At 33.4% G+C, this 26,110-nt stretch overlaps 1 protein-coding gene across 3 annotated transcripts in view; it reads left to right on the top strand.

Moving 5' to 3' along the window:
• LOC126769470 (inositol-trisphosphate 3-kinase A) overlaps nucleotides 1-26,110 on the top strand; it is a 162,276-nt gene that overhangs the window by 3,307 nt on the left and 132,859 nt on the right. Inside the window, exons 1-3 of one of the 3 annotated variants that reach the window (XM_050488301.1) lie at nucleotides 24,241-24,259; nucleotides 24,793-24,846; nucleotides 25,165-25,873. In XM_050488301.1, the coding sequence (XP_050344258.1) occupies nucleotides 25,169-25,873 (705 nt within the window). In that variant the 5' untranslated portion in view covers nucleotides 24,241-24,259; nucleotides 24,793-24,846; nucleotides 25,165-25,168. Of the gene's footprint in view, nucleotides 1-24,240; nucleotides 24,260-24,351; nucleotides 24,373-24,792; nucleotides 24,847-25,164; nucleotides 25,874-26,110 lie in introns of those variants that run through there. The other 2 variants (XM_050488300.1, XM_050488299.1) reach the window with 2 other exon arrangements.

Raw genomic sequence — 26,110 nt, 5'->3', positions numbered from 1 at the left:
AAATCTTTACATTCGTGATCGTATCGAGGAAGTTTTTTTATGTCAAGAGACAGTACAATTTTCTTGTCTCGTTGAGATTGTTAGCGCCAATTGGATCATCTCGCTGAGTTAGTGGCAATTGCTGAACTAGTGAGATCCAGGACCAGACCAGAGTGTTAGGTGGATTCACGTGAGACTCGAGGAGGAGGAGTGCGATACTCCATGCAGCTTATGCGTGCACGTTAATAATATAATGACTGTGTCAGATATATACCTAAATTAGCGATATTGTCCATGAGAAATAGGCTGTGGCTTTCATAGAAAATTGTGAACTTGTGGAGACGACAATAGCCCAAGGAAATTGATAGAACCTACGATTATTACATCGCTAGGCAGTCCGTAAACAATTGCGTTATTGACGCTATTTTATTATCAGTATAGATAGTATGTATGGATGTTTATTGTAGAGGTGTCGTAACAATATCTATGATATTAAGTTTATAAAAACATTTTAGTAAATTCCAGTACAAAAATGACTAAAGAAGCATCAATCATCATCAGACAAAAGCAACGCTTTTTGTCTTGCCATGAACTGGTGTGGTGTGGTATGATCAGAGCATGTGTTTTTAAAGGGAAGGATGTAACTACTACTAAAAGGCTGGATGGTCACAATAAACAGTATATCCGCTAATTTAATTTACTGGTGGTAGGGCTTTGTGCAAGCTCGTCTGGGTAGGTACCACCCACTCATCAGATATTCTACCGCAAAACAGCAATACTTGATATAGTTGTGTTCCGGTTTGAAGGGTGAGTGAGCCAGTGTAATTACAGGCTTGTGCCTGACATAAAATCTTAGTTCCCAAGGTTGGTGGCGCATTGGATATGTAAGCGATGGTTGACATTTCTTACAATGCTAATGTCTAAGAGCGTTGGTGACCACTTACCATCAGGTGGCCCATATGCTCGTCCGCCTACCTATTCTATAAAAAAAAAAAAAAATCACGCTACGTTTGTAAGTGTGGCGTTAGTATCAGTTACAAGACGACTCACTCTATGTACATTTTATTTAATCAATATCCTTGTAATACTTATTTAAAATTTGGTGATTGGTAAAAGTAAATCGAATTCATTAAAATATTATGGTCTTTATTGATATTATAAATGTGAAAGTGGGTATTTTTTGTTCATCATCATGAAAATTTGCATACACGTTGTGAAGGGTTCATAAAAGGATCTCTCCCAATCACGCTAGCGAAGCTGCGGGCGAAAACTAGTTAGTAATATTTTCTATAATCACAATAACATCCAATTATAAAATTAAATAAAATAACATTTAAATAAATGAAATCACTTACAATTACACTCATAACGTTAACATTAGTATGAGACTAATCTCTAAAGATACGATACTTATTAGAAGTTAGAAAGATAATAGTGGGTAATGGAAACCATGTTTATAATACTATAGCAAACATGAAGTTCTTAGTATCGCGTTCAGTGCATACAGTATTCATTACATTCAGACCGTCAAGCCTTGATAAAAATCGAGCGAAGATAATCGACTACTTTGAATTCTTTTGTATAAAATCCAATGCAACAATGCATTGATATTTTTTTTTCGCTTTCGCAAAAAAGAATATCTATATTTAAAGTTTCAATATTAGTTTATTTCATCATTCAAAGAGCCCTGATGGCTTAGTGAAGTAAACAGAAGATCGCGCCTTGCGTGTTATAAGATCGAATTATCATATGTTTATTTGATTATAATTCATCTCCAGCTCTGTTGTGATGGAAAACATCGTGAGGGACGGCTTGTTTCGGTGAAATTCAATGAAATGAAATTCATTGGAGCAGTGTTGTGAAATGAAGTTAAATCCTTCTACTTAATAGGAAGAGTACTTTGCCCAGAAGTGAGACATTTACGGGCTCTTACCTACCTATAATTAGTAAACGATAAGGTAATGAAAAATAGAGTTACGTTTATGCTCATTATTTATTCTACCGCCAAATAAAAAAACTTTGTTACCGGTTTGAAGGGCGACTGAGCTACAAGGCAGGCACAAGGGATCTAACATAACGGGTACTAAGACTTTTTTTTATAGAATAGGAAGGCGGACGAGCATATGGGCCACCTGATGGTAAGTGGTCACCAAACGCCCTTAGACATTGGCATTGTAAGAAATGTCAACCATCGCTTACATAGCCAATGCGCCACCAACCTTGGGAACTAAGATTTTATATCCCTTGTGCCTGTAATTACACTGGCTCACTCATCCTTCAAACCGGAACACAACAATAACAAGTACTGCTGTTTTGCGGTAGAATATCTGATGAGTGGGTGGTACCTACCCAGACGAGCTTGCACAAAGCTCTACCACCAGTACACACGTAGTTGATAGCGCATTGGCGATGTAAGAAGTGGTTCATATTTCTTACACTGCCAGTTTCTATATTTGAAGGAGATCACTTACCACCAGGTGGTCGGTCATTTAATTGTCTTCTTAATTTGAATGAAATTTATATATAAAAAGAATAATTATTCTATAATATAATATTTTCTATCTATAATATAATGTTATGTATATAAACCAAAAGTTTCGAAAAGGTAGTCACCGAATTGTTACTTAAAATAGAAAATAGTAAACCGAGTCAGCCGTCAAGGGGTATAACAACGTAGATCCCATACTTAATACCAAATACCACTGATAGCATTGAGTTTTTGATAACATAAAAATGGGATTACGCCGTGATAATGTCTATGGGCTGTTTTATTTTTATGTAGCCTTGTAACAAAAACTGTTCCAATCAGTTTGAATTACTTCTGTTTTTGAATATAATTAACGAATGTAATTAGTATAATTATTAAAAACTGTTATTTAAAACGGAAGGTTAGAAGCAACAGGATATAATGATATTTTTCTATTAAAATTCATCCAAAAAATATACATTGCTGTCGCGAGGCGCTTGGCAGATGAAACCACATATTTAATGGTCAATTAAACATAAAATAATTTAGAGTGAACATAGTAGTAGGGAGCGGCAGTGGAAATGCGGCATGACGGCATACAGTGTCAGAACCTTCGCCGTCTCGGCATAAGGATTTATCTTCAAGGCATTTCAATAGATTTTTCACATCAACAGAGTTTATTTACAGAACGTATTAAAAATTACCACCTACCTCATATCTTTTGAGTTCCTTACGCCGTTTGTTGCCTGGCAGAGATTACTATGTAGCAATAAGGCAGCCAAAGTTGAACGCTGATTAGGTTGTATCCATGTGTTATGTAATTTATTTTCTTTTTTAATCTGTGGTGTACAATAAAGTATAAAGTGAAAATATCAGATCTTTTACGTACACGGATTAGTAGAACAGAACCTTAAACTGTAATTAGACTATTGAAATACCAAGATCACGTGATTCAAATGACTTGTATGTTTTAGATTAAGTTGTGTAATTAATGCTCGGATCACTTTAGGCTAAGGCTGATAATCTGTTTGTTCTGTCATTATTACGTTGTTTCATTGCTTAGATTTCTTCAATTTTTTTTTATATAACATATCAACCATCATGCAAATGACGATTTTTGATTATTGTTCGAATGATGCTTGAATACTATTTGTTTACGACAGGAACTGGGGCCGAATTCTACTAATATATATCGATTACGATACGTTCCCGATTCAATTCCGTTCCAACTTTAAATAATCTATATTTATTGAAATCGGAACCGAACCGATATGTTAACATATACCGTTACCCCAAAATCATACTTAATTGTTTAATTTTATGGCAATAGTCAATAATTAAATTAAACAATAGGAAAACGGATAAACGGCAACGATCACGCTTCGATTCGATTGCGATAAAGTGACAATTTGTTAGTAGAAATTTCCCCGGTATCGTTAATTACTAGTATAAGCTACTATATCGTATAAATGTTTATAAAAATATGCATAAAATGATGAGTCAAATATAATTTAAATAAAAACATACCTTTTAACATGTTTCACAATGTCTTAAAATCCACAGTATTTATTGTTTTAATATTGTAAAAAAAATGTAAAGTAGCGGTCTGTCAATGCTGGTTCACAGCTGGTTTAAGCCTGCTTCTTTTGAGGAGAAGGATTGAAGCTTGTTCCATCACGCTTCTCGAATGCGGATTGGTGGATACACATGTGGCAGAATTTCAATTAAATTTCACACATGCAGGTTTTTGCACGATGTTTTCCATCACCGCCGAGTACGAGATGAATTATAAATACAAATTAATCGCATGAAAATTTAGTGGTTCTTGAACCTAAAATAATTGGTTAAGATTCACGTGCTCTAATAACGACCATATAGACTAACATATTATTGACTATAAATATTTGTTTACGCCTTTTTTCAATTAATAGAAGCATGCAAAATTGGTCATAAGTCATTTCTATGCGGAAATCAAACTACGTACACAGTGTGACACACACATAAAAGCAGGCGTACACTTTATATCCTTTTTGGAGTTAAACATAAGACGAACGTGAACACAACGTTTCAAAATCAGATATAACTGACGCAAAAAGATTGTCATCGGTCTCATGTACTAAATTACATAAAGTGCTCGTACCATATATATTTTTTAATATTTCCTAAATCATAACAAATACACACTTTATATAACTTTAATTATATGAGATTCTTATACATGTTTACCTTAAATATAATAATGACTTTCTACTGTATAATTAATGGTGATATTTTAATGTTGTGACATAGGATGCGAAAACAACAATAGAGAGAAAACCCATTTACGTGGCAATTGCGAATGAGTTGTATACGACACTGGTTTGTCATCACTGGGATATTTTTATTAAGTATCTATTATAATAATTATATTACTCACCATGTTGACACTATTTATTGTTTAAATTATCTTTATATAACTATCTAGATACATCTAACGCTTTGTTACGTACTTAAATAGAAATAAATAAAGCTTTTTTATTATTTCTAATAATATTTTTTAATTAGTTCGATTTGAAACGTACGTTAATTTAGTCTTTGGAAATCTTCATTTTCTGGATTTTTATTTACATAAATAAAACATACTATCAAAAAAACATCAATGACAAGAAAGAACGGGTCAATAATTCCATCAATCAATAATATTTTATATGAAGAGATCGTAAACAATCAAATTGTTTGTCTATGGACAGAAGTATTAGTGTTTGTTTGTTTATCTGTTTCATCATTGTCAAAACTTTTCATCGGTTTGGAAAGCAATACCAAAGACTGACCGACTTTTTTAATTAAATCAGTTATCAGACTAATATTATAAATGCAAAAGTAGCACAGTGTGTGTTTTTATATCACTTAATTATTGAACTGATTATATTGGAATGTGTCAGGAGGATGTTTTGAAATAATTGGTATATAATATACGAAAACAATAAGCCATGAATGGAGATACGGGGAACTAATTGTGATATAATGTCAACGGCTATCATAAAAGTTTCCATGATACTCAATTGATGTTGTCTATGCTATCTGTAAAGTTCCGTTATTGCTCCACATATGTCGTTTTAATCACCGTCATTCAATATCAAACAACAGCCTTACAGCACGCAGGTCGTAAACATGGCGTAAAACATTTTTATTTCGCATATTATCGGTTGCGCAATACGATATGGTGATAACGGTTTTACGGGTTTTAGCTATCAACGTCCTGTAAAATATTACCTATTTGGTAATTTTATTTCTTCCGGTAAGCTGGTATGGTATATTTTTGTACTTTGACTGTATCTCGTATCGTATCGTATGCTCTAATAGTAATAAAGCCGCAGATCTTGAGGTCATGGGTTCACATCCTGGGTAAGGCTAATACAAAAATGAAGTCTTCCATATTCTCAGTAGCTGAAGCAAAATTGGCAGTTACGCTGTGCGGTTGCAATGTATGGTTGGTCAAACATTGAATGGCTTTAGGCAGTATATTAATTTATGACCGGGTTGTGCCTTACCTGCCTTGAAAGCGCATTTACGCGTATATGTTGGACGCATTGGTTCCGTTATGGAATAAACTAAAAACTATCAGTATCCTTTTTCTCATCGGGGGGCACCACAGGATCGTTTGGGCATGCGATCGAAGTTATGGGTAGCTACCATTTTATATATATTTTTTATCAATAAATATGACAGATGATGTAATAGATATGTATACATTTGTTTGTTTCTAAGCGAAAACATTTGACAAAGATCTGAATTTCTGCGCTTTAATCAAGTTGTCACTGTGAATTAAGCCAGATATGACTCGCGTTCTGGCCGTTTGCATGAAGATAGAATACTGTATATATTTATATTGTGGCAAAGCCTTCGTCAAAGTCATGGCATTAATAATACCGGTAGAATTCCACGCAGTATTTTCAACTTTACTTACGTCCTTTATGTGAAAAAGAGCACATAACGATTCGTTATCTCTATAACACGCGGTAATTTTCTCCGAAGAGTGTTTTTTTATCTTGTTCCAGTTAGTGTCATTTATATTACAAACAAAATATGTCGACATTTCATTACTGTTTAAAATAATATTTGAATGTTAAAATGTTATAAATGTGCACACTTTTACGATATTGGAAGAAGTCATAACCACATATTTGTATACATATATCTCCAAGAGAAAGTCTGTAAATATTAGGTTAAATATTTATCTGAAAAAGTATGATAATATATGGAACTAGCAGTTCGTCCATTCTTACGGGTAAAATTCATACAAAGTTACCTCCTTTAAAGCTAATTCTTAAAGTAAACCTTCGATACAAATTATTATTTAACACATCCGTACCTCGAAAATTTTGAGCTTAATTTATTCGGTCGTGTCGTAATGCTGAATAGGACTAAAAGTGTAAGGAAATAGAGAGAGCACATCGGTGTTTGCGCCACAACTTTAATATTTCTTTTCCTTAGATATCTTTGAAGCTGGCCGTTGTGGCTGAAATTCCCTAAGAAGGACATGTCATTATTATTATTATTATAAATGAGTTTTAAGTCTCGTTATGTGTATAAGTAGAGACTGTTAGTTTCTTTTAAATGTCTTCAAAGATCTTGAAAAAATAACGTTCAACGATTAAAATGCAAATACTGAGCTCGGTGCTTAATCATTAATAAGCGATTAATCCAAGTCTTATGATATATAATTAAATGGAATACACATTTCAGTGAAATCTACTTTCTTCAACACATGGCGGCCCACGGATAAGATCTTATAGTTTTTTACAATGGAAATTAAAAGAATTAGAAACCGGAACGAACTGTTGCGATTTTGTTTGAACAATATAAACTATATGCGTTCACTTTTTTAATTTTCAAAAGATTTATACTTGATTAGTATTTTGCACGTAGTTATACGCATATATATGCATATTTAGATATATTTAGCATAGATGTACAAAATTTTTCTTTCGACACATGAAATAAACCAAAATCACTACACATTACTTTAAATGCCTGTACATTATTTCCTTAATTCACTTTGAATTTTATAATCTAAAATTACCCAACCAGCCCTGCATAAGTCGTTATTTTATAAAAAAGGCGGACCGGCAAATGGAATACCTGATAAGATGTGGTCACCACTGCTTATAGACATTGGCACTATAAGAAATATTAAACGTTCCATACATCACCAATGCGCCATTAACTTTGGGAACTAACATGTTATATACCTTGTGCTTTAGTTATAAGTACTGCTGTTTGGCGGTAGAATATCTGATGAGCGGGTGGTACCTACCCAGACGTCATTTGAGAATATTAAGTAAAAATAAGGTAACATTTTGAAAAATCAGTCACACTCCATTTGAACCGCACATTTATATAAATATCTACAAAGATAATCCACTGAAACTTATTACCCTTTTGTGCAAGAGTTGGATATAATCGTTTATCTGAAATTCTTTCCATATACTTTGACAAAGTTCGGTCCCATTATCATAGCGCACTGACTTTAACATGTATTCTTTATGTGTTAAATATATCACATTATTTTATGACATTTGTAATTATTAGCTCCGCTTCTCTTTAGAATAAGACATAAAATTATATTAAAAGCTTATCTTGATAAAGGAGTTGGCTAAATCGTTTCCATATAAATATCCAGTAAAGTAATTAAATTATAAATCAATAGAAAAACAGCGTTTTTGATGTCTCTGTAAGCAAATCTATACCCTAAATTTAGTTTTTTGTATGGTATTCATATAAATATTCCATTAAATATTTCGACTTCGATAAATTAATTCTTTGAATGCAACGTTTATGTAATATTTAAGTAAAGCAGTTCTGACGCAAAAAATAATAAGTAACATGTACCAAGTTGCACGCACAATTTTTTATTGAACCTTTGCTAATGACAAACGAAACACGTTACGAGGTATGTGTCAAACTTCACGATCATTCGTGAAAATTCATCCATACATTGGAGTTTATTTCTCGTCGTCGCACGTGTGCTTTAGAGTTTGCTTATCAACAATTAAAACCTTTTATATTTACAGTGTAAACAATTTATTAAACAATAATTAGTATTTTTTTTACCTTAAAGCTCGCAAAATTTAATCTTCAAACTATTTAGTTTAAGCAGAAGTAATTGAATTCTGTTATTTGTTACGTCTTACGATCAGTCCAGTGTCCTACATTCTACAATATGACGTGTACGTCAAATTATAATTTCAAAACAATAAATTCCATCCTGACAGTATGTAGTTTTTCAGATGACAAAGCGACTGACCTTTACAATTTTATTATTCTAAAAATAATAACATTTTTTATTAAAGTACGTAGGCGCATATTATATCAACGCATAAATTTGGGTAAACTCTTTTAAAGTATATATTAGTTTCAGATATGCTTGATAGGCAGGCAGACTGTCAATCGGGCCGCGTGATGGTAAGATATCACCACGTGACTGTGCATTGTGTATTTTTGTGGCCTTTTTTTTTTTGAGGAGGAAAGGCATTTACGCCTCCCGCCCGGGCACGACCGGGTCGGGTATGTGGGACTCACGGGGCAGAAGATAATTTATGAAGAGGTTCTATTGTATTTTTGTGGCCTATTAAAAACTGCAATTGAAAATGAAATAACATAAATATTCATAGAGGGTTTTGTGTAAATTGAACCAACAGCCTGTAAGTATCCCATTGCTGAGCTGAGGCCTTCTGTCTTTTTTTAAGGGGCAGACGACGTCATATTTAAATATTGTTTTAATTTCATATTTACTTTAGGTATGCTAAGGCTTATAAAACTAATAATGTCCTCCAGACCGATTTTGGCCATGGCGGCCAATCTCAAGAGAGATAGCCAACTGTGTAGTAGATATTATAGTGTATAAGTGTGTCCGCAAAGTAGTAAGTAGACCAACGAGACAGTCAAGCTTATAAAACTGCTTAGGGCTTAAAAGAAATATTTTTGCATTTAATAATCCCATTCTTGGTGTTATATTCTTGGCATTTATATGAGGGCAGAACAGGAACCAGTATTCAATAAGAAGACCTTATTGTGTACATTATGTATATATAAAATATTCCATCATTTAATTTGCATTGATTGATTTGTGTAGGAAAACTTTGTTTTTTTTGTAGTTAGTAACTACAAAAAAAACACATTTTTTACAGATGTATTTATCATATTTTGTAAATCGTCATAAAAACTTTTTATGTGTGCGTACTTGACCGCTTTTTATATAAAAAAAAACTATCTTTGATTGTACGTGTTCCGTTATTGCTCAAATGGTCCGCGAGTTTGATCTTATCTGTGTCCGATTTCATCAAACATTTCGATACGGTTTCCGTTTCGATGTTTTTATCGGAAATAATTATAATTATCTTTATGAAGATTTTTTTTAATTTAACATCTAATTATATTTTTATGAAATTCTTTTACTTCGCAGGAAATTAAAAATTAAATATCCAAGCTAATTTCCTGCAGAAAAAGTAACAAACGTTTCTTCTGATGCAGTGCATTAAGGTACTTGACCTTATATTTTAATATATTTATAGGGACACGTGACGCACATAATAAATAATATGATTCATTCATTTTATACAATACATAAGAGAAGTATTTTAATTTAATTCAAATTTCCTTTATTGTAGGGAGTCTAAGGTAAGCCATGTTGAAAAACGGAAACACTCAAATTCATATTACGTTTGTGGAAAGAAATTAAAAAAAATCCCGAGTAAATGCGCCTGCACCGGAGTTCCATTCACAATACAGTTATTCTTGTCAAGCGGTGCATATCTTGACAAGAAGTTGGAATGTCAGCTAAGATTTCATGGTTGACTGCGAACTGACAATATTGCAGGGAACGCTAATGTTTTTTAGAACTTTATTGCCGGCAGATAAATAATAGCATTAAATTCCAATGCTTATAACTTATATTAAATTATCTTTAATAGTCTCCATCGAAACAAAGGTATTTGCAAAAAAAAATTACCTCCCACTCAAGCCATTCTGCTTGTGTTCGAAATATATTGTATGTGCTACCAAGGGTAGATAAATTACCGTGAAAAAAACCGTAATATTAATACCATCATTTAATACGAAAACGCTAGCACTAATCGTCACATATATATGATTTCCAAAAAAAACCGATTTCATACTTTACTAGTCCCGCAGTTAGTGTCCACGTTTCGGCACCGTATGTCATGGCAGGTAAGACGCATTGGTTGAAGACTTTCGTCTTCAAACATTGCGGTATAGACGACTTGAGGACTTGACGAAGGTTGCCAAATGCTGCCCATCCCAAGCGAATTCTTCGATCGGCTTCCTTCTCGAAGTTGTTCCTACCGACTTGTATTATCTGTCCTAGGTAGGTATATTCACTAACAACTTCGAGAGGTTTCCCCTCGACGTATATCGGTCCCGGCACGACATGCCTATTGAACGTGACCTTGGTCTTGTCCAAGTTTATACCGAGACCGACACACCGGGAAGACTCGCCTAGGCTACATTTCGGTGAGTTGTTCCAGCGACTCTGCTATGATGACGATATCGTCGGCAAATCGAAGGTGTGAGATGTACTCGCCGTTTACATTGACTCCATACCTAGTCCAATCCAGCGTTTTGAAAACGTCTTCCAACGCGTTGGTGAACAGTTTCGGGGATATTACATCCCCCTGTCTCACCCCTCTGCGCAGTTGGATCGCCTTCGTCTTACAGTCCTGGATGTGGACAGTCATTGTAGCGGCGTTGTACAGACATCTCAGTACCTCGATATATCTCCAATCGATATGACATCTCTGCAATGAGTCGAGCACTGCCCTGGTTTCGATGGAGTCGAAGGCTTTCTCGTAGTCCACAAATGCCATACACAGCGGCTGATTGTACTTTTCGGTCTTCTGCACAATCTGCCGAACAGTATGGATGTGGCCCACGGTGCTGTAGCCTGATCGAAAGCCGGCTTGCTCTGGGGGCTGGAACTCGTCAAGTCGTCTGGCGAGACGGTTCGTGACGACTCTTGAGAACAGCTTATACACGTGACTCAGGAGGGAGATTGGTCTGTAGTTTTTCAAGAGGGTTTTATCACCTTTCTTGAAAAACAGTACCACCTCACTCCCGCTCCACGTTTCCGGGGTCTTGCCATGTTGGATGACGGAATTAAAGAGGCTTGCTAGCTCTTTCAGGACCGGAGTCCCGCCTGCCTTAAGCAACTTTGTTGTGATTCCGTCATCTCCTGTTTTGTTGTTTGTTGTTTTTAAGCTGTTCTAGAGCCGCCCTAATTTCTCCTTGGTCAACGACCGGGAGCTCCTCGGAGTAATGGCGCATAAGAGGGGCGCGCTGGTCATCAATACTGATTCCCAAGGGTTTATCCGATCTTGAAGAGAACAACTGCCCATAAAACCTCTCTACTTCTCCGACAATCTCAGGCCTAGAGGTAACGACCCCACCATTTTCAGTTTTAAGTTTTGTCAGACGCGGCCTCCCAAACTTGCGAGCGAACACTTTCGATCCCCGATTTTGCTCAATCGCTGCCTTGATGGCACGGGTATTGGAGCGTCAGAGATCGCGTCGCGTCAGCGTTTTTATTATTCGATTTAAGGCCTTATCTGACAAAAACGATTGTAGTTCTCGTCGTTTTCTCATGAGCTCGAGTGTCTCAGCAGAGAGTTTTGGTGCGTTGTCTCTTCTCTGGAGGAATCAGTTCGTGTAATTCCTGAGCACATTCGCCGAAATGTATCCGATATACGATATTTGCCATGGACATATATGCCATGGATATATATGCTTGATATATCGTTAAAAGTGTAATATAATTATCTATTAAACTGCACGTATTTCTTTACTTTGACCTCTTACACGTTTAACATAGAACGCTAATATTTCTTAGGATAATTTATATATTATTTTCAATAATATTCTATAAATAATATGTATAAAAATGCGTGAAGTCTTCGATGATTTTCATGCGGGATAAATGGCGGTATTTCATTGTATTATTATTATTATTTTATAGAATAGGAAGGCAGACGAGCATATGGGCTACCTGATGGTAAGTGGTCACCAACGCCCATAGAAATTGGTATTGTAAGAAATGTTAACCATCGCTTACATCACCAATGCGCACACCAATCTTGGGAACTAAGATGCTATGCCCCTTGTGCCTGTAATTACACTGGCTCACTCACCCTTCAAACACAACAACGGTTTCGCGATAGAATATCTGATGAGTGGGTGGTATCTACCTAGACAAGCTTGCACAAAGCTCTACCACCAGTAAAATAATTCCTATATAAATTATTAGAAAAGAGTAGTTACTGAGTTTCTGGCCGTCTCTATGGAATCTACATTTCTTACCGATGGTAGCTTTACATTAACCTCAATACTGTAACATGATGATTGAAAAATTATTTAATGAGATTACTTAAATAAAGAATATTTAGCTTTTGATTTTAACTTTCACATGTTCATTTTTTATATAAAGAACGTTGCTAACGAACTTACTTATTTCATGTGTGTCAATTTTATTGTTTTTTATATATACATATATACTCGTAAATATCAGTAAAACCTTCGCCCTAAATTCATTTTCTTATTAAAAATATCCTAACAGTGACATTATACATATCAAATATCCTAAGCTCTATTCTATATACAATTCTCTATATTTAAAAATTCCAATCCATTTTGACATTTTATATTTATCATATTAGTTTATACATTGTAGAGTATATAAAGTATATTGAACAAGAAAATGTAAGCATCCTAGGTAGCCGGTGCGAACTGTTTGCGAACCATGCCCCCATTCCGTCACGGTTAGTGTTATCGCTAATTCTCTTATCTGTCGTATCTAGGCCGACAGGTATTTAGCTGAGTTCTGTTTTTGTACAGACTATAAAACTTACTAGACGTTATAATTTTATATACTGTAATTACTTTATACTATAAATTACTTTTAATTTCCTAGACATCTTAATGATGTTCAAATTAAATCTTATTATTATTTATATAATATTATAAAGAGATTTTGATGGTAATTTTAAATGAAGTATGGAATTGTGAAATAATTTAATTTAATGGATACAGATAAAATATCATGATTGATGTTACGAAATTCGTACTTATTTGAAAATATGTTTTTAAATTATAAATTATTTGTCGAGTTTAATATAACGTTATTATTTATAAATATAAATGTTAAACATTTCTTATTTAGTTTGTTTTGTCAGGTACAGTCTAAGTTATTCGTAATAAGTAATAAACCGTTATTTAACAATTGATAACATGCAAAAATTAATATTCTTTTAAATAAAAAATATAAAACTAAAATCAAGGATGTAAATAGTGTATATAATTAGTAAGGCCATTTTGATAACATGGCTTATATTTATTGTAGGATTAATATATTAAAAACTGACATCTTATTTATTTCGTAAATTTAACCTGTCTTGCAATTGTCTAATTTAGTGAAATTGTCTTTATCTACAGGATCTCTTGTTCTCACCTACCAGAAATCTATGTGTGTTGCAATAGTGCTGACAATAAATAAAATGACATAATATAGCCATTTAAAAATATATCTTCTCATTCTCTTATCTGTCTATTTACATACACATTTTTATTAAATAAATAAGCAAAGCGCTTGTTACTTGAGAGGTACTAGAGAGCCTATGTGGTCCAGTATTAAGAACGCGTGAATCTTAAACAACGCCTGCGGGATTAAACCCAGACAAGCACCAACGAACTTTCTTGTGCTTAATTTGTGTTTATATTTAATTCTGCCACGTGCAAGCAGCGTGTTGAAAAACCCTCCTCAAAGGGAGGAGATATCAGTCATAGTTCAGCAAGTGGACAATCACAGGCTGTTACTTTACTTTAGACTTGTTGTTTCATATTCAAAAATGAATAATTAACACAGTGGAAGAAGTTTACAAAACAGCAATAGCTATGCAACCTTACCGACATAGTTTTTATTATAACCAATGAGATACGATAAAAAAACTGTATTTAAAAATAGTTCAAATTAATTAGGACGAATTAATGAGTGAGCGCCATTTGTTATTATAAAAATAAATAAATTTGAAAATATTCACAAGATCTTAATCAGCTTGTTAGCAAATTGTTTGGAACTGAAACTGATTAAACTGTATTTAATTAAATGCTTGTTGTTTTTTAATTAAGAAATTAACCAGTAGGTGTATTTGTAACTCAAATCTTAATACTGATTTCTATATAAAAAAAATAATTAGTAAAATACCGAATAATTTATGACTTTTTTTAAAAGCAGATAAAATGTTTAATATTTAATTATTATTATTTTTCTTTTAAGCTTAAAAAATATTGTATGTTTATAATTTCAAAAGTAGTAAAACGATTTTAATCGTGACATTGTTAAATGAAGTTCGTAATTTATTATAGAAATGTCTAAATTAAGCAGTATTAGTGTTCGGTGCCTTTACGTCGCAGCAAGGCTGGCTTTGACGTCACACGCCTGAGGACATACATTGACGCAAAACTATACAATTCAAAATAAGCCTTATCGACATACATACAAGTTTTAAATTACATTTAAAAATTCATATTAAGGTTCATAATTATTTTTGTAAGCAGAATTAAACCTTAAAGTAATGAAATAAAGTCTAAACTATTTTGTAAATGTTTTAGATGTAGGATGTCGAAGGAAGGTCATGGAGGTTTAATGGTGATAATCTTCCTGGTCCTTATGCCCATTTATGTCCAGAAATTGACTTGACTCTGTATTATATAGTAACTATCGACCTGCACTGGCTTCGAACGGGTGCAATTTATTGAATGAAGAAACTAATTTCGTAAACATAACCTTTAATCTTTTACTAGTAGTATAGTAACAGCATTTTTTAACGCTGGGAAAACGTATTACGCGATTCCCCCACGGTAACAGTGGGGAGGTATGTGGGGTTCACCGGTGTCCAAGGTGCAGAGTGCGCCCCGATCATAGAATACCCACTAAAAAACCAGCGGTACCCTTTCCGTCTTAATGAGGAGCGCTACGGGATCGCTTGCACATGCTACCGTGACGCTCTAATAGTATAGTAACAGCCTGTGAATGTCCCACTGCTAGGCTACGGCGCGTCGTCCTCCCCTTTTTGAGAAGGTTGAGTAGGAAGTGTCTTTTACTACTTTTTAATAAATAAAAATAGTTAATGTACTATTCAAGATGTCCTTATGACTGATTTCAGCCACGGTGGCCAATCACAAGAGAGATTAGCCAACTCGGGATATATTACAGTGCACATGCACGAACACAGATGCACTTTCAATTTTCTGACTCTCATAATCCGATAGGACTGTACACACAAGTACCGTATGTAGTGGAAGTATATAGTGCTACAGTTACATGCTATAGTTCCGCTATAGTTTTCTGTATTCTTTTTAATACCTACAATTTTCTAGTACATTGTTGGGTTGATGTCTTAAAGTAAACCTAGCTTTAGTCATGTAAGCTTACGAGAACGATTGTTTGGATAAAACAACGCCATAGTTCAGCCATTTTTCACAATATATATAAATTACCTTCCTCTTTTATAGCTCTTTCTATTAGGTAAAACCGAATCAAAATACATTGTTAAGGTTATGCGTGGTTAAGGAGAAATAAGCGGAGATACAGACAGAGACAGACATTATGTATATGATATTTTATGCTATTTAGAGAATTGTAACTTTTATATAGCTTTACCAAAGAGAACAAAGGCAGATAAATACATATGTAAGTATATTATGTATAATTATAATAAAAAACTAACATATATATTTTTAATTTGTCTTTCATGTATATAAATATAAATCATATACTTTATAAGGCTAAGTGAGTAACTCTTGGAATCATTACAAGATAAATTCATAAAAAGCTCCTACGGCTTGGAATGTGATTCTATCGAGAATAACTATTTACTTAAATATGTGTGAATTGCGCGATGCGTCTCGTATACACGATGTAATTTACTCGTACGCGTGTACCCTTTGTTGGAGATCCTAAATAAATAAATTACATGTCTTAACCATAATTATACAATTAACATGAATATTACATCTATATAATATTGTATGGAATAATTGGCTTTAAATTATGACTAACGACCCAAACGTTCCGACTTTGCACGGGTAGCGTTGCAGCCTAAAGAAAACATATATACTTAAGGACAATCATGCAAAAAAACTTCGCAAGTGTACACAGAACAATTCACCTTTTATCACAATAGGTTTGGGAATGCATAGAGAACAGATGGGCAAACATTCATTTTTAATTATAAAACGTTTCCTAACACTATTTACAAGACTGACTGATTTTTATTCAAAGCAAAACATTTTGCCATCTTAAAGAAATGGTTTTATAAGGAAATTTAAAAAAATAAAAAAAAGCTAGTGGTGATAATTAAAATCTACACGTGTAGGGGTTTTATGTTAATATTTCTTTGTAAGCAAAGTGCACGTACGTCACAGACGATAAATAATGTTTATAATTTATATGTTAATATTGAAAAGTTGATGATCTGAATGTTAACCATTTATAGGTAATTGTTTATTAATTATATGCATTTGTAATTTGTAGCTGTGACATTATCTTTTTATTTATCATAGAAAATAAAACCTTAATATAAAAATAATTAGAAGCTAGTGTTTATATCAAATTTGTAGACATTTAAATTTTTTTTTCTTTTAAAAAGTTTTATGTTCTTAATTCAAAAGACTCTCAAGAAACATTCAAAATTCTTTATTTGAATATAAGTATTTGGTATAGATCATAATATTATGACGTTAAATACAATCATAGTTGGCTCATTAGGCAAATATTTACTGTATAAATAAGGATATTTAATTTGTTTTGTCAACAGCTTAAGTGCCTTTGATTCTACAGAAATAATATATATAAAAAAACAAACGAACCTAAGAAAATTCCATTTATAATAGTCTAGCAACAATGCTAGGGCTACTGGCAACCCCATTTGAGTCTTAGTATTTTTCTTTCGGTTTGTAGGGTGGGCTCGTAAATGGGCTCACCATTTACTAGTCTGACAACATTAAAAATAATAAGATTTATATAATTTAATTATTATATAATATTATTTTATTTAATCTTTTTTTAATTAAATAGCAACTTATTTTTAATTAGTGGGTATAACGATGTTCGGGGCGCACTCGGCGCCTCGGACATCGATGAGCCCCACATACCCCCCCCCCCCACTATTTTCCCGTGGGGGAAACGCGTAATGCGTTTTTCCAGCGTGAAAAAAAGAAGAACTTATTTTTAACAAACTCATATTCAAATTTCTTTTATTTTATTATTGCGACAAGGTTTTATTTTGATTTAAATGTATTTTTACTTTATTTTTTTCAATTAAAATGACTGTTAGCCTACTATATTATGTCCTATCTCATACCCGGAGTTTCAATACCGCTTTAATTTTGTAAGCTTTTCCGATACGCGTCACGCATAACTTGGTGATTACTTGACGGTACGGTCGATTTTAAGTAAAATATTCCGTATACTAAGCATTATTAGTAGACATCATTTTCGTGTAAAATTTCTGAAATCTCTATCTATCTTTTGATGTTTTTTTGACTCGAAAGAGTTCAGGCTGTTACTGAGAAATTTTTCGATAGAAAAACCAAATATCTTTTTTATTGGCCCGGCCCGGGTTTGAACCCTGGACCTCGTGATCTGCGGATTACCATCTAGCCAACCAACTAACGAGGCTATTAGGAGGACCTCTTTATACTAAAATACTAAACGAGATGTAAGATCTTTACTATCTTTCAAGATTGAGTTTTCCTCGACATTTAAATTTTCTAGAGCGTGAGCGTTTTAAACTATATAGTCTGAAGATAGTTTTATTGAGATAGCAATCAACGTCAACGAAGTCTTTGCGTATACAAAATAAATAAAAGATTAGATATATCTGACGTTAGCACTTCAATTAGCAATTGTGACATTTCTTGATAAGAAAACTGTAAGGAAATCTAAATTAATTATAATTCTTTATAATTATAATATAATTTTAACTTGGAACTCTAAATGAACACTATTGTATTGTATATTTATGGTGTTGAAAATGTTTGTTAATATTCTTGTTAAAACTTGTAGGGCTCTCAAATTCGAATTTATTAGTATTCATAATTTACTAATAATATGGAGGCCAACCGATGAAGATTTACGAATTAAAATTATTATGATTACAAGAACAGGTGGTAGGGCTTTGTGACTGGTGGTAGGGCTTTGTTACTGGTGGTAGGGCTTTGTGCAAGCTCGTCTGGGTAGGTACCACCCACTCATCAGATATTCTACCGCAAAGCAGCAATACTTGATATTGTTGTGTTCCGGTTTGAAGGGTGAGTGAGCCAGTGTAATTACAGGCACAAGGGACATAAAATCTTAGTTCCCAAGGTTGGTGGCGCATTGGCTATAAGCGATGGTTGACATTTCTTACAATGCCAATGTCTAAGGGCGTTTGGTGACCACTTACCATCAGGTGGCCCATATGCTCGTCCTCCTTCCTATTCTAAAAAAAAAAAAAAAAAAAAAAAAAAAAGGACAAACGAGACTTGTAAACGAGAAATGTGTATGAACAAAAATGTAAGAATGAATACTTGTAAATATATGTGTTATCATGTTACGGGCTTTCTGCAAGCCCGTCTGGGTATGTACCACCCACTCATCAGATATTCTATCGCCAAAAACCAATACTTATTATTTATGAGATCCAGTTTAAATGGCGAGTGAACTAGTGTAACTACAGGCACAACGGATAATACATCTTAGTTTGCAATGTTGGTGGCACATTGGCGATTTAAGGGATGGTAAATATTTCTTACAGTGCAGATGTCTACAGGCGGTGTTGACCATTCACCATCTGGTGGCCCATATGTCCGTCCGCATCTATTATGTCATATTAGTTTTACGTTTTATTGTTCTCAGAAACAATCCAACATCGTCTCTAAAAGTATGAGAAAGATTCTTGATGATTCTTCTGTGATTTCAATATATCGTTAAAATGGCAGATTTTGACGAATTTTCGTCACAAATCGCATTTCACGCTGACGAAGTCGTGTGTGTTGCTAGTTATATGACAAGATACATATTTTCATAGTATTGTATTATTTATTTATTACATTTTAATTATATAAACATCATGTGATGATTGAGGAAATTGTTAGTTTTATGAAAACAGTTTTAAAATCAAGTCGTGGAAAATATTGTACATGTTAGCTTCCTGGACTTAACAGTTTTATCCTCTTATGGCAGTCGCTGATTACGATAAGCGCTGCGTGGTTTATACACAAACGGTAACAACGTTTATAAATACTCTTTATGTGTTAATTTAGACACAGTTTTCTTTCTTTCTTTTATTATTGATTTGGAACATCTTATAAATTATTTATAATGCTAAATGAAACGAGTGCGATATATATTTTAGTTCGAATATTACATCTTATACATATCAAATCGTTTTTTTCTAGATTTTTTTTGTTAGATTTTTTTGGAATTTGGAACATAGATATAAATTGTCTATATAGTAAAATGTAATCCGCTAAGGATTTATGGAAATTTCAACTTAAAAGTCTATGAGAAGTGTAACTTTTTATGAATTTAATCCGTACGAAGAAGTAACGGAAAACTAATTATATTGTAAAAAATAATAATAATATGTCTTATTTGTTAAGTAAAAAATTAAGTCTCCAATATTCATTTAAATTGAATTTCGGTCGAGCGAAAAAATGATATAAACAAAGGAAAATTACTGCAAAATTATTGTTCATTTTCAAATCTCGTCACGTATAAAATCAGCCATAATTTAGAACATCCTACACAATAGTTGGCGGTTTATTTCCATAATTTTTAACATATTGTGCGTGAGATAAATAATGATGAGAATTTGTAATGATTATATTTGGTTTAATGTTTTTTGTCGCGAAAGAGACACAAGTCAATACGAATATAATATTAAAAAAAAAACACAATAGTAGGGCATATACGTTCTTAATTCTTTTTTTAAATTTTATTTTAAATTGAACCAAGGAGTATTTATAGTATGATAAAATATAAAATAAATCTGTTTACCCGTATTGGCAGAGCGATTCAAATAGCCAGCGTAATTAACAATGATTTAGAATAATAGTTGATGACGTCCATTATAATATGCATCATATCTAAATATATTAATATAATCGTTACATAATTGGTTATGTAACCATATTTACATAATATGACTCGTATTAAGCTGACTTTCAGACGAGGAGAATTCAATCATTCCAATTCATCTGTATATGTATGTAGGAAGGTGGAGCATATGGACCACCTGATGGTAAGTGGTCACCAAAGCCCTTAGACATTGGCATTGTAAGAAATGTTAACCACCGCTTACATATCCAATGCGCCACCAACCTTGGGAACTAAGATTTTATGTCCCTTGTGCCTGTAATTACACTGATTACACTGATTAAATACATATATTGAAATACGTTTTTGTTTATACACCGTTTTTGATTTAATATATATATTAATACTTTGTATATAAATGATAATAACAGATTTAAGTACCGCTTTTTTAAGAGATAATTATATTTATAAATTCAATGATAATTAAAACAAATGTAATTAACGCGCTAGATTCGGAAATGACTTGTACATAGTTATAAATTAAAAAAAAAAACTTTTAAAACAATATAAATACATTAATTAAAAATTCTACAAATATAAAATGTTGAATTTATTTAAAGAAAAAAAATGAATAATTAAACAAATTATGTATTAAAGTATTTTATTACGTCTTAAACGATTAATGGCATGAAAAAAAAACTAGATTACATTCAATTTAATGGTATTTAATTAAAATATATTTAATTATTAATTTATGCATAAAACTTTATCTTATTTATCTTAACTATTCAAATTGTATGTATCTGCTCATTAATGTTCTTTGAAATGTGAAAACTTTACTGGTCAGTGAATAATCTTTTGTGTACTAAACTCAATGTGTTATAAATACTACTTTACTTTTACTTTATACTTTTTATTGTACACCACACCACAAAGAGAAAAATACAAAACATGTATACTGCCTAAATAAATGTACAATTATGGCGATTACATAGCGATCTCTTCCAGGCAACAAACGGTGTGAGTAATTACAGATAGGATATGAAGTAGGTGGTGGTATGAAGCCGAGATGGCCCAGTGGTAAGAACGCGTGAATCTTACCGATGATAGTGGGTTCAAACCCGGGCAAGCACCACTGAATTTTCATGTGCTTAATTTGTGATTATAATTCACCTTGTGCTATACCTGCATGTGTCTAATTTCACTGAAATTCTGCCACATGTGTATTCCACCAACCCGCATTGGAGCAGCGTGGTGGAATAAGCTCCATACCTTCTCCTCAAAAAGGGAGAGGAGGCATTAGCTCAGCAGTGGGACATTCACAGGCTGTTACTGGTGGTATGAATAAAATAATATTAATAAAATACTATTTGTTTTCCAAAAAAAAAAAGGATTAGTAACTTGAAGTGGCAGTGGGTTGATCACATGTGTCGTAGAAGCGACAACCGATGGTGTAGACGTGTTCAGGAGTGGAGACCACGCCTTGGCAAGCGTAGCATAGGACGCCCTCCAGCTAGGTGGAGTACACGCAAAGTGGCTGGAGAATGAGAACTGAAGATCTAACTTAGTGGCTTGTGTTAGTGGACTAGAAAGGCATGATGGTGATGATGATGAATAAATAAATATTAAAAATGCTCACGCTAAGGAAATATTCGAAGACATAGTAATAGTTCTTTAGATATAGGTAATAAGACTTACAGGTATATTAGATTATAAGATAATTGATAGAATCAAATCGTCATCAATTATAGAATTTCTATTACCTAAGTTAGGAGTTAAATTGTTCAGTAGAAATCCTCATGATAACTACTCATTGATAAATAATCTTTCAAAAATAACTTACATTATCTACATAAATAGACAAAGACAAAACATCTATCAACTCTGTAATCTGTTTGTTAACCGATTTTTTTTTGTTTGGCATTGATGATCTTTTCTATTATAAATAAAAATTGGAAAAATTATTTTATTTATCATTTTTCACATTTACGTTTAGAACAGATGACAGAACTTCTTACACTAGTATATAAATAGGTAAATTATATCGAAATCATATTGATATGAACATTAGACATTTTAACGATAATTGTTCGCTGACTGTAACGAAATACTGCATTATATAACAAATCATATGAACTTAACTCTCTAGTCTAGACTATATACTTTTATGATATGTTCACCTTTTTTATGCTTTACCAATCTCATTTTAGTTATCCTTAGGTTGTTTGGACGAAATGTTAGTAAATATATTTTTATTTGTACAATAAATAATATTCTTTCCATACGGTTGTAGCTGAGGTTCTGATTTCAAATCCTTGGCCAAAAAAAGTTGGGCATTATGGTTATTACTTTACCGTTTCTTGGAAATCACGTAAAGTATCGCGTATTACTGGTGGTAGGGCTTTGTACAAGCTTGTCTGATAACACTCATCAGATATTCTACCGCAAAACAGCAGTACTTAGTATTGTTGTGTTCCGCTTTGAAGGGTGAGTAAGTCAGTGTAATTATAGGCACAAGGTACATAACATCTTAGTTCCCAAGGTTGGTGGCGCTTTGGCGATGTAAGCGATGGTTAACATTTCTTTCAATGCCAATGGCTATGGGCAGTGGTGACCACTTATCATCAGGTGGCCCATTTGCTCGTCCGTCTACCTATTCTATAAAAAAAAAAAGTTTGTCTTATCCATGTCCGGCCGTATTGGATTGCCGTCCCATCAAATTATGAGTAATGATTGCCCTACTATCCTGTGTTGGCTGGTCCTTGAGATTGGCCGAATATTGGTCAGGAGTATATTGTAATAATAATTGAATTTCTTTAGAACTATTAATGATATTTTTTTAATTTAATTCCGTCTACTTTTTTGTTTGTTTATATGAAATAAAAAATATTGCTATTATAGACTCCTAGTATCTGCTACTAAATATGAGATACTGTGATTATTAAATAGTGATGTAATCTTAAAATCAATGTGAAATCCATGACGAAGGCGACCTATATACAGCTATGCCATTTACTAGTCTGCCTATATATAGATATATTTTATAAAATAAATAAAATATCTGCAATAACAATATAACTATAACGCGATAAAATATAAATGTAACGCGTTATATTAGTTGTATTAGATATAAAAAAAAACAAAACGCAAGAAGCATTTAAAAACGTATTTTTTTGCATACAGAAAATATATCTGTTTAAAAAATTGAGATCAAAATTTAATTTAGAAAAAAGTTTGACTTCCGATAACACTATCGATTATTTATGGATTTAAACTATTGTAAGCCACATTAAACAGTAGGTAAAGAAAAATGCTTTAACTAATTAATATGTAGTACAAGCCTTGTTATAGCTAGTTAGCTATTTATTTCAGACATCGAATGCTATAGATTCTAGAACAGTAAGTGACTAACATAAACGAAATTGTTACAATAACTTCTAAATTAATCAAAAGTCTCATTCAGAGTGTAGTTTTCAAGTACAAAGAGAAGACCATGCTGTTTTCATCACGCGCATGCGCAATATTAACGTTAAACACAACTTTGTTTACGTAATGATAATAATTTCACCCTGTCAACTAAATTAGAAGTAGAAGACAGTGTATTACTAATCGTTCGTTATGGAAGGTGTCTGGTAAATTTAAGTGGACATAAAAAATTTTTTTTTAATTGATAGATTTTTCTGAACGTACGAAAACTTTATTTATTAAAATAACTTATGATAGATAAGTTTAAAAAAAACAGAATACATAACATTATTGTTTGTATTTTAATTAAGTTTTCTATGTGTTTAAATTAAAGGTATGAATTACATTATAGCATTAACGAGTTTTATAATTGTGATTCAAATTAGTTTTAAGGATAATAATTAAAATAATTCACCAACATCTAGATAATATATTTTTAATATGAACAAAGTAAGAAATGTTTGATTAAAATGAATGAGAAATAAAATATTTTATTATTTTACATTTTTATTATTTATAACAAACTGCTATGTTTTAGATATTTTAGTGATTCAAATCAAGAGGTATATGCGTATTGTTACAAAAATTGACAAAAATACCTTATTTAAATTCGTTAATTGTTAATTTCTTCTAATGTCACATAATATCCTGTAAATGATACCTATTTTACTTAGTAATATTACATAATTTCTTATTAACATAATAATAAAACTACCAACTTTTCCACTGATGGTTTTTTGTTTATTTGTTTCAGATCGTATGGCGTTGACAACAGAATCAGCTTAACCAGTGACATATCTTACGCCAGGTTAGTGGCATTGGGAAATAATTTATTGTTTTCCATTTATTTACAAACAACTACGTTTGTTTCATGACGCAAATTGAGAATAGCAAAAATATGTTTAGCTGTTGCGCAGTGGCATGCATAATGTTTGTCTGGCCTGGATGTAAACATTCCATCCTCGTTCTGTATACGAATAAATCATTCACGGTTACAACGTTACGCGTCAACATACGAGATTATAGGAGTAGAGTAGAGGTTTATACGTTTTTGTGTTTGCTATCATTGGAAACTGTACGTTTGTTCGCTAACTTCTTCATTAAGAATCGATTTCATAAATTGCAGAATAATGCCCCGTCTCGAGCAACCACCTCCCGAGGACTTTCGCCGGGTGCTCCGCGAAAAAGCCTTGAGCCATAGTTTGTTCTACCTGAAACTCGGCGCCGGAGTATCGCCAGGGCAAGCGCGAGAGTCGGCACCGCTGCAGCTATCACGACGAGCGAGCGACAGTACGGGCATGCGCGCGCCATCGAACGCGCGCGTCTCTCGACACGCGCAGCCGCGCGTCTCCGAGCTACTGCGACGTTTCGAGCCAGCCCCCATGCAATATTTGCGTATCCCACGCGCTTCCAGCCCTTTAGAAGACATCAGTTCATCGGATGATGATGACAGAGCAGCCGTCAGACGGCGTAGCCGCGATCTGAGCGACGATTCCGCCGTGGAACTGGAACCACGAAGACGGCACTCGCACCCTCGCGACATCACCCCCCCACCGGACGCGATGTCCCCCAGACGGGAGCGGACTCTAATTGAAGCTCACGTCGTGGAACTGGGGCGAAGGGGCAGCGAAGGGTGCGAGACAAGAGGAAGGTGTGTGAGAACTCCCAGCGTCGTTGTTAGTGATTATTCCGATGGTGTGGCCGTCGGTGCGACTGAGGAAGAAGTGGACTGGCTGAGGTCGAGGTCGCTGTCGGCGGATTCAGCGTGCTCGTCGTGCTCCACACTCTCTAGTCGCGACGACGAGGAGTTTGAGTCTCCAACGCTGCCGAAAAAGGTAAGTCGTTTGTTATTGTTTAGTAGCGTAGCGTGTAAATTGCATTTCAAAACATAATTAAATATTTTAATAACTATTACAATACTAATGAGAATAATACTAAATGCAGTCTGTGTTGACGGTTTTGTTTTAAATGCGTAACGTCATCGACGACGTCTCAACCGTTATTGATATGAAAAATATAATCAATCATTAATGGTTTTAAAATAACTGAACTAAATTGCTTATCTGCCGTAC

The sequence above is a fragment of the Nymphalis io genome, chromosome 7, assembly GCF_905147045.1.
Source record: "Nymphalis io chromosome 7, ilAglIoxx1.1, whole genome shotgun sequence".
NCBI lineage: Eukaryota > Metazoa > Arthropoda > Insecta > Lepidoptera > Nymphalidae > Nymphalis > Nymphalis io.
The sequence above is the reverse complement of the archived record's forward strand: the minus strand, read 5'-3'. Positions and strand labels throughout refer to the sequence as shown.